General features: G+C 37.3%; 1 protein-coding gene across 6 annotated transcripts in view; it reads right to left on the reverse strand.

Annotated features, from left to right (window-relative positions):
* The window catches only part of dgat1a (diacylglycerol O-acyltransferase 1a), a 39,269-nt gene extending 28,203 nt beyond the window's left edge, over window positions 1–11,066 (reverse strand). For all 6 annotated transcript variants that reach the window (XM_079829808.1, XM_079829809.1, XM_079829811.1 and 3 more), the window contains exons 1-2: window positions 10,745–11,066; window positions 1,593–1,680 (exon numbers count right to left, since the gene is read on the reverse strand). In XM_079829808.1, coding sequence (XP_079685934.1) covers window positions 1,593–1,680; window positions 10,745–10,941 — 285 coding nt within the window. In that variant the 5' untranslated portion in view covers window positions 10,942–11,066. The remainder of the gene's footprint in view (window positions 1–1,592; window positions 1,681–10,744) is intronic.

Here is an 11,066-nt window from a genome sequence, read left to right on the forward strand (position 1 = left end):
CTCATTCATGAGCTGTGTTTTGTTTTGCTCTATCCTCTGTGGTCCTGCGTTCGTCAGTACGCATGCGTCAAGGGTTCAAGGGTCAAGCATAACTCTTTCACCATAAGTCGACTTGCGTACCACTGACCCGCCGGAAGCTAGTTATTTTAGTCTATAACGTGTTAAATATGGATTTTTTTGTTACACAAATTCGCCACTTCACTTCAGAAGGCCTCTATTAACCCCCCGGAGCCGTGTGGAGCAGTTATATGATGGATAGATGCACTTTTATGATGGATAGATGCACTTTTATGATGAATATATGCACTTTTATGATGAAGAGATGCTCTTTTACGATGGAGAGATGCACTTTTATGATGGATAGATGCACTTTCATAATGGATAGATGCACTTTCATAATGGATAGATGCACTTTCATGATGGATAGATGCACTTTCATGATGGATAGATGCACTTTCATGATGGATAGATGCACTTTCATGATGGATAGATGCACTTTTATGATGATAGATGCACTTTTATGATGATAGATGCACTTTTATGATGGATAGATGCACTGTCGTGATGGATAGATGCACTTTTATGATGGATAGATGCACTTTTATGATGATAGATGCACTGTCGTGATGGATAGATGCACTTTTATGATGATAGATGCACTTTTATGATGGATAGATGCACTGTCGTGATGGATAGATGCACTTTTATGATGATAGATGCACTTTTATGATGGATAGATGCATTTTTATAATGGATAGATGTACATTTATGATGGATAGATGGACTTTTATGATGATAGATGCACTTTCATGATGGATAGATGGACTTTTATGATGATAGATGCGCTTTCATGATGGATAGATGCATTTTTATAATGGATAGATGTACATTTATGATGGATAGATGCACTTTCATGATGGATAGATGGACTTTTATGATGATAGATGCACTTTCATGATGGATAGATGGACTTTTATGATGATAGATGCACTTTTATGATGATAGATGGACTTTTATGATGGATAGATGCACTTTCATGATGGATAGATGGACTTTTATGATGGATAGTTGCACTTTTATGATGGATAGATGCACTTTTATGATGATAGATGCACTTTTATGATGATAGATGCCCTTTTATGATGGATAGATGCACTTTTATGATGGAGAGATGCACTTTTATGATGGAGAGATGCACTTTTATGATGATAGATGCACTTTTATAACGGATAGATGTTTAATATAACTCTGATTGTGTTCGTCTGAAAGAAGAATGTCATACACACCTAGGATGACTTGAGTGTGAGTAAATTTTTATTTCATTTTTGTGTGAACTAACTCTTTAAGTGAATAAAAACAGCTGGGAAGTGAATAGGATGCGTATCAATATATTTGGTCTGTGCATTCGCTCTTAAAGTGACAGCAGCCTAATAAACCTGCTGCTGCTGCTGCTTGTGTTATTCATGATAATCAAACAACAAAAGTCAAAGAGAAAATCACTCACAGCGTCCATAAGAGTCACTATCTTTAATGTGATTATTATGATGTGCGTTATAGTTTGGACATTGACCGGCGTGTCTGAGGAAACTCACCAGCATGACCACACACCAGTTGAGGATCCCTCTGTAGTTGCTGTAGCCACTTGCCGAGCTGAGCAGCGACTCCTGCAGCTTGTGGCAGCTGAAGAGACAGACCAAATGAGTCAAGCAGAAGCTGAGGACATTCAGATGTGCATATGCATCATAGATATTAAAGGCCTCAAACTACAGCCCGAAAAAGTGTAAATAGCAACTAGATTCTATTTACACTAAGTGAAAATAGTGATTCGATTTACATCAGGAAAACATAGCAGTTCTTTGCAATATGTGTAAATATTAATTATATATAATTTACACTTTATTTTGACAGATTCATACTATTTGCACCTTAGTTTTGTTGTACATTAACAGGATGCAATAATAACAGACACTGTAAAAAATCTCGACTTGGTTTAACTATTTGCATCAGACTTCTAAGTATTTTGAACTCATCTAATTTGTGTTTGACCAAATACACTTTACATGTCTTCAACTTAAGTCATTTCAACTCAATTTTCCTAGTAAACACAACTCAAATACTTTGTGTAGCAGAAACATAATTCAACTGAGTAAGCGCCAATAGAATTAGATGCAAAAAAGAACTAAAGTGAATACACTTATACGACATGCATTACTATTTCACTATGTAATAAGCATTCGCAGTAGAGATGAACCACAATACTGCTATAAACGGTTGCTCATTGAGCAAAGCAATGGATATGATGCGCTGCGCCTGTACCTGATGCAACCCCCAAAACTCCAGCATGACAAAAACATTTCTAAATCCAACTTAAAAGAACATTAAACAATAATAACAAGCCTTCTACTTCATTTATCTTGCTTAAAAACACAATAAAGATAAATAAATTCAACATTTTCACGCAAAAGCATTCTGGGAACTTGAACCAGTAAGTAGATTGTACACAATAAAATTAAGTTGTGACAAAATGTTCATTTGAATATATAATATTGATCAAGCAGCAAACATCCTCGAAACAACAACGCTGTTGTAAAATTACCCTGAAATATGAAATATTAGAAAAATTGCTAGATATATGTTGCAATATGGAAAAATGTCATCATCGTGGGAAAAGGGTTCACTGCATCAGCCAAATCCAGCAGTCAATATTTTAAGTAAATGTAACTTAAAGCTGCACTATGTAAAAAAAATTTCAGTAAACTATCCACAAACCACTAGGCCAGTGTTATGTATTTTGTTCAGTTGACCACTTACAATATCCCAAATGTTTCCAACTATTTGTAAATCGTGAGATGCTATTTTACCCGAGGAACAGGGACGTGTGAGGGCGTGGCCTGTCGATGACATCATATCCGCGTTCCCCTCGGTTTGCTGTTTTATTATTTTATTAGTAACGTCATCACATCATCAACACACTCAGATGTGTCTAATATGATAATCAGAGCTGCGTTACCTCACATTAGAGGTCTTCACGGGTCCAAAAATTCATACCCGAACCGGAAGAGACCCGTAATGTGCTTAACGGAACCGACCCGGACCCGTCTATTATTTCAAAAGCTGGACCCGGACCCGGACCCGTGCAGATCCGAGAAATGCCAAAAATGTAGTACCCGGAACCGACCTGGACCCGTCTATTATTTAAAAGCTGGAACCGAACCCGGTGCGAAGACACAGACCCGACTGGATCCGATTATCACATATTCCACAATAACTGATATTAACAAGTCAATAAACAAGTTATGAAAAATATAACTTTTGTCTTACCTATAACGTAACGTTAGCCGACGTCTCCCTTCCTTGTAACGTTACTTGACTTGATGCATTAACGTTACATCCTTGCCAAAAAGTTAAATCCATGTTATTCCTCTCTTGTTATTCCAAGCATGCTTAATTCACTCATCATTTCAGCTTTAAAAGTCCACTTCATGTCACGGTGACGGATGACAAATGCGTCTTTGCAGATTTGCATTTCGCCTCAAGTTAACTCGCATAATAACTTTGACTGTTTGCCTTTTTGAACTATAATAACGATTGCTCGTTCGGTGGCTGCTGACGTCAGCATTATTTATTTGCTATCATCTCTGTGAGCCGAGTTTGTTCACCAAAACTTTAAGATGAAATAAGACGGTTCATTCATATTATTATTAAAGTCAATCACAGCGGAAGCTCAGGTTGCCATAGAAACATGAGACTGCACATGCGCGTTGACTGGAGCAACCTGAGCTTTTTTACGCAATTTGAGCATCATAGAAAACATTTGTGACAGTTCACCTGAGATTTTGTTGCTGATTTGAAATATATTATTTAAATATAAGTTCAAATCAAACTTCAACAGTGCGTCACACGTAGGCTGTTTGTCCACAATAGCCAATGCATGAAGGACGCCCAGACAGAAGAGGTGCCCGTGGGTTTAACTTCTTTATATTCGTCGTTTTTTAGCTTTTTTTCGCACATCACTCATGAAGGTATCCATTATTATTATTACCGTGCGCTTGCAGAGAGAGCACGCGCGCGCGAGAGAGAGAGAGAGAGCGAGCGTGAGGCGAGCGAACGAGCAAGAGAGAGAGAGATCACTCGTGTTTTTCTTCTTTCTTTTTTTTAAACCTTATTTCCCAGCTCACACTTTTCTTATCCTAATTTTACAAGTTGCAAGTTACAAAAAACACACAAGCAGTGCTGACTGACTCTGATCACGGGCAGGTGTTCTCCGACTCCGGTATTACACACAATGTTAAAGAGACCCGGGACCCGTAGTAATAGATTGGGACCCGACCCGGACCCGGCTGATCATTTAAAATATAGACCCGAACCCGTACGGGTCCCGGGTCCACGGGTCTCAGGGGCTCCGTGAAGACCTCTGCCTCACATTCATGAGCGGAAAACCGGAAGTGGCGCCGGCGACTGTGGCTTCATAATAAAAGTCCCGCTGCTCGCGAGGCGTGTGTTGCGTTCATCTCATTAACAATCGCTCCAGCGGTTCCTCAGCTCCACAACACTCGCTCCTGCTCAGCTTCAGACTACAGTAACGTTAATAATCACATCCACATAATAATCCACATGATTTCTGCCCGAGTCCTATCCCGATTCTTTCCCACCGGCTGTGAGGTGAAGACCACATGTCCCGAGATTCCGGCCGTCATCAAACTACGCCTTTGTTTTGAACAGGCGACCTCTAGCGGACGGAAAACTTACATAGTGCAGCTTTAAATAGTATGTTGGAAATGCACGTCTACAAAGCCTAGTCTAGATTTCTCAGGATAAGAAGTGTGATATATAATTATATGTCTTTTTGACATGAACACATGAACATCTTGGATGAGATGGAGGGGGGGGGGAGTAAATGATCAGGAAATGTTCATTTTGAAGTGAACTAATCCTTTAAGAGCGAGTTTATATGAGGACGAGCCAGTGTTGAAATCAGTGACGAAAGGACGAGAGTGTGTGAGTTAGAAAGGGCTGCTCGCTAAAGTTATTAAAGACTGTTGATCTTATCAATGAGGTGTGACAACAGCTCAACGAGTGGCTCGACCTTCACACCTTCACCTGAAGACCTCTGGTTAGGGTTAAACTTGACTTCTAGATATAGTTCATTATTTTTTCAGAACTGTCAAACTACTCATGCAACGTTTCCACTATACTGTACATATGCAGTGTATTCTACTTTAAAGATTCATAGAAACACCAGGACGACCGACTACATTTGACAAAATGATCACTATAGAACCAGAAAACATTATGGTAACACTTTAGTTTAGGGTCCAGTTCTTTTTATAATGCATATAACTATGATATTGTCTGTTTATTAGTACTTATAAAGCTCATCTTAATGCCTTATTCTGCATGATCATATTCTACATCCCTTAATATAAACTTAACAACTACATTACTAACTATTGTTAAGCAGTAATTAGGAGTTTATTGAGGCAAAAGTCATAGTTAATAGTGTGAATTGGACCCTAAATCTTAAATCTGACTGATGTATATAAAATTAATATTTGTTTTCCCCCACCTTAAGCTGAAATATGAGCCTGACATGTTGTGGACAAAATTTTTAAAGTCTATTTAAAATACTTATTTAAGCATGTCCTCATTTTTGACTTTTTTTTTGTCAACTATAACTTAATGTCATAATTTTTAATTTTTCAAGTCAGACTTAGTACATCAATTTCAAATCTTTGTCATAATTTTGACATTTCATGTCCCAAGTATGACTCATTATGTCATAATTTTGACTTTTTGTCATAACTATAACTTAATGTCATGATTATGTCATATTCTTTTATTTTTTATATCATAATTATGACTTTTTTAAAATTTTTATCATGATTTTGATTGTCATAATTATAACTTCGCATTTCATAATTTCAACTTGTCATCATTTTTACTTTTTGTGTCATAATTATAACTTATTGCCATAATTATCTCATCATTTTGACTTTTTGTGTCATAACTTATTTTCATAATTGTCATAATTTAGATTTTTTTGTGTCATAACTATAATTTATTGTCATAATTTTTGAATTTTATGTCATACTTATGACTTAGTGTGTCACTTTCAAATTTGTATCATGATATAACTTCGTATTTCATAATTTCGACTTATGTCATTATTTTGACTTTTAGTGTTATAACTATAACTAATTGCATAATTGTCATCATTTTGATTTTTATCAAAATAAAATCAAAAACTATAACTTATTGTCATAATTATGTCATAATTTTGATTTTTTTTTGTCATACTTATGACTAAGTGTGTCACTTTCAAATTTTATCATGATTTTGATTGTCATAATTATAACTTTGTATTTCATAATTTCAAATGATGTCATAATTATGACTTTTTGTGTCATACATATAACTTATGTCATAATTATGACTTGTCATGATTTTGAATTTTCTGTCATAATTATGATTTTTTTTGTTATAATTGTGACTCTCATAATTACTTAGTATGTCGTAATTTTGACTTCCTGTCCATTTCAAAATGTCATAATCATAACGTAGCATGTCATAATTCCGATTTATGATTTACAAAAGCATTATATTTTTTCAGTAACACTTTAGTTTAGTGTCCAATTCTCACTATTAACAAGTTGCTTATTATCATGAATATTACTAGGATACTGTCTGTTTATTAATACTTATAAAGCACATGTTAATGCATGACCATATTCCACATCCCTTAATCTAAGCTTAACAACTGCCACTAACTAATTAATTAAGAGTTTATTGAGGCAAAAGTCATAGTTAATAGTGAGAATGGGACCCTAATCTAAAGTCTGACCAACATTATATTGCCACTACATCACTATATTAAAAATATGCATTATGTGGCGTTCACACCGGACGCGATTCGCGCGAATAATTCGCGCTTATCGCGCGAAGGTGGACGCGTGTACATTTTTAGTTTACTCGCGCGAATCGCGCGTGAAATTCGCGCGAATCGCGTGTGACATTTACTGCACAACAGATGCGAATTCGCGTCATGGGCGGGGCTTCCGCCAGCAGCTCGTCTCGTTGAGAAATGGCTGACATGGGCTGTGTTTACATGTCTTTTTTTTTGTTCATATCTACTGTTAATGTGTGACAAAACGTAGTTTTAAGACTTTTTCAGTCGATAATGTAGTTGTTTAAAGCTCAAATCTGTGGTTTATTTACATAAACAGTGCCTATTTGAACATTTTATCTGCCGTTGTCGGAGCTGTGAGCTCCAGCGGACAGCGCGCTCAGCGCACGTGAAAGCCGGCGAGGGCAACCTTTCCTCGGCCAGTCCTTCTGCCGTCTCCCGCTGGCTCTGATGTCTCTGTGGTGTGTCTCGAGCTATAATTCGTCTTGTAACGGCCGATCTTTGGTCTCATGGATCTATAATTTGTTCCCTGGCAAATCGTTTAGGCTGAGGGCAAAGATAAGTTTCATTACTTTATATTTCACCATTAAGCTGCGTTCACACCAAACGCGAATTGAGCGTCAAAATCGCGCCTACCGCGTCTAGTTTCACGCGCGAACATTTTGAATGCATTCGCGCGTCCGCAGAGAATTGGACGCGCGTAGAAATCGAGCGTTTGAAGCGAAATTGACGCGCGTTCAAGGCACTCCAGGAGAAATATGTCATAAAACACCACTCTGCCTCTTTTCATTTTCATTAAAAATATATATTAAGCATTAATAGCCACACAAATGTGGTCCAGGCAACTCCTACATCATCTTCACTGCATGTATGTTTAAATATCCTTAAAATATAAAGTTATGAAACTTATCTTTGCCCTCAGTCAAAACGATTTGGCAGACAACAAATTATAGATTCATGAGAGCAAAGATCGGCCGTTAGATCTACACAAAACGAACCACCACTACAGGACATCAGAGCCAGCGGCAGACGCCAGAAGGACTGGCCGAGGAAAGGCTGCCTTCGCCGGGGTTATGAGCAGTGATTGCCCGCGGTGATCGCCTGGATCTCACAACTCCAAAAACACAAGAATTTTTTTTTCAATAGGCGCTCTCTTTATAAATAAACCACAGATTGAGCTTTAAACAACTACATTCCCACCTGAAAAAGTCTTAAAACTACATTTTGTGACACAATAGTACTATTTTTAATTTATGCAGGGTTTCTCATACACGTCACTTTACCACGTGACAGCAGCAAGCAGGCTCCTGATTGGTTAACGCGGCGCGAATTGACGCCAAAGTTCAAATTTTTCAACTCGGGCGTCAGACGCGAATACGCTTCAAACGCGTGAATGCACAAAAGCACCATTCGCGTGTAACGCGCGTACCGCGCAAGACGCTCAATTCGCGTCCAATTCGCGCCATTCGCGCGAACTGGACGCGCGAATGAGGCGGATTCGCGTCCTTCGCGCCGCGCGTAACGCGCCTTCCGCGCCGCGGGACCTCCAGACGCGCGTCAACACGCCTTTCCATTGACTTAACATTGAAATCACTCGCGCCAGACGCTCAATTCGCGTTTGGTGTGAACGCAGCATAAGGGATGTAATGATACACTCATGTCACGATTCGATACATATCACGATACTCATCTCACGATACGATATTATTGCGATACTCCACAACATGGTAAAATTTGGTAAAAATGCTAAATTTGGTATTACATTGCGGGTGGAAAGAATAGGCTTGGTGCTGGTAACCCAATGCACAGGACAACGGTGACAGCAGAATAAACATATTCATGATTCTGAGGCTGAGTAGATGAAATAATGTTGGCCACTTTTTACTAGTAACATACAACATTTGGCATTATCAGGTCACACAAGTATTCCCCCATTGCATTATTATACATTATATTCAACATTATATATACATGTAGTAGTTTAATGTGACACTAAAACTCTGTAAACTTGAACTATACACAATTGTTGCATTTTTGTATTATGGCACGATATATTGTTACACCCCTAGTATGCGTTGTACAGTATTGCTCAGTGTGCTCGTATGCATGGGAAGAAGATATTTCACTTCCATTCTCTTTAGAGATCTGCATTATCTTGATGGTCATTGCTCAAACCGATCCAAAGTGAAATATCTAAATAATGTGACTGCTTGCACCATTTCTCAATCCTGACCTCCCTAAACTTTCCTGCCATTCTTCACTGTGCATATGAATACACAAAGCCTCAATTCAATTAGTAGTGTTTGCTAAATTCTGCATTTATTAGAGATCAAATGAATATATAAATAATAAAGTGTGACTGGAAAACTAGAAAATTAGCCCAATTTACTGTGATTTGACAGTGACATCCACACATACATTTTTTGTTCAAATATATATTATATATATATATATAATATTTAAGTATATATAGTCTCTTATGCTCGCCAAGGCTGCATTTATTTGATCAAAAATACAGAAAAAAATAAAGAAATATTGTGAAATATTATTACATTATAAAATAATGGTTTTCTATTTTAATATACTTTAAAATATAATTTATTCCTGTGATCAAAGCTGAATTTATCATCATTACTCCAGTCTTCACACTCTCAGAGAAAAAGGTACAAAAGCAACGGTCCCCATTAAAAAGGTTCTAATACGTACAAATTTGGTACCAATATGTGCCTTTGAGGTCCTAATAGGCACTCTTTAGGTACAAAGGTGTACCTTTTTGAAAGGGTACCACCCCAGTGACAGCTTTTGTACCTTTTTTTCCTGAGAGTGTCACATGATCCTTCAGAAATCATTCTTATATGATGATTTATTATGTGTATAATAATTTTTTGGGTACTTTTTTCAGGATTCATTGATGAATAAAAAGTTCAAAAGAACAGCATTTATTCAAAATTATTTTCTAACAATATAAATCTTTAATATCACTTTTTCTGATCTATATAAAATCTATTTAACACATCCTTGCTGAATAAAAGTATACATTTCTTTAAAAAACAGTTTTTTTTTTTTTTTATTAAGTGAAACTACTCAACTTTCTATTGTGTTATTGACTTAGATATTAAAGCATAGTCTACATTTTAGTAAAAATGTATTGCAAAAGAAACTTCAAATAAGTAGAAATTACTCAACCTTTTACTGGCCTTATTATAAGCGTGCCATAATGATTCAGGGTAAGACACAAACACGGTTTGGAAAATGGATTCATGTTGTACATTCTCATTATATAATCTTTGTAAATCTTGAACACAAAAAAAGTTACGGACAGTAGCTTTAATTTCATATGTGAAATGTACTTAAGAATATGTGTGCAAAAACTTGCTAAAGAAAAATTAAGTAGATCTTTTCAGTGTATTTTGAATAAACGCTGTTCTTTTTTTAATTTCTTATTCATGGAAGAATCCTGAAAAAAGTATCACATGTTAGCCTATATATATAACACAGTGTTTCCAACACTGATAATAAAGCATATTAGAATGATTTCCGGAGCATCATGTGACACTGGAGTAATGATGCTGAAAATTCAGCTTTGATCACAGAAATAAATACTATTGTAAAGTATATTAAAATAGAAAATTGTATGTAATTATGTAAAAATAATTTTTTTTTTGTTTGTAACTGGAGTGTCCACATACGTTTTGGTGCCTCTGTTGATCTTTATATCAAATGAAGATGTAATATGCTAGTATGAACAGGCCTATATATATGTGTGTTCCCAGCGCTATGTATATGCACAGATGCTGCACACATCAAGTCAAAACATAGTTTTTCAACAGCATATTTCACCTGAACGTGTCCTCTCCAGCATCGCTGTGGTTCTTCAGTTTACTCGCGGATGTCTCGTGTCGCGGCTCTTTCTCCTTCACCTGCCCGCTGAGCGTCTCTCCTGCGCCGCTGCGCTTCGCTTGAGCCGCCGCCGCGTCTCCGGAGACCGTGGTTCTCCGCTTGTGCTTCCCCGAACCCCTCTCGCTTCTGTCGCCCATGTTATACGGTTACAGTGAAACAAACACACACATAGTTTCTCTCATGTTTGATATCACCGCGCGGAATCGAGTCGGGAACGGCGCGTCAAGCCATCCGCGCTGCGCGAGCGTTGCGCAATGCGCGC

This window comes from Gobio gobio, assembly GCF_949357685.1.
Source record: "Gobio gobio genome assembly, chromosome: 11".
Lineage (NCBI taxonomy): Eukaryota > Metazoa > Chordata > Actinopteri > Cypriniformes > Gobionidae > Gobio > Gobio gobio.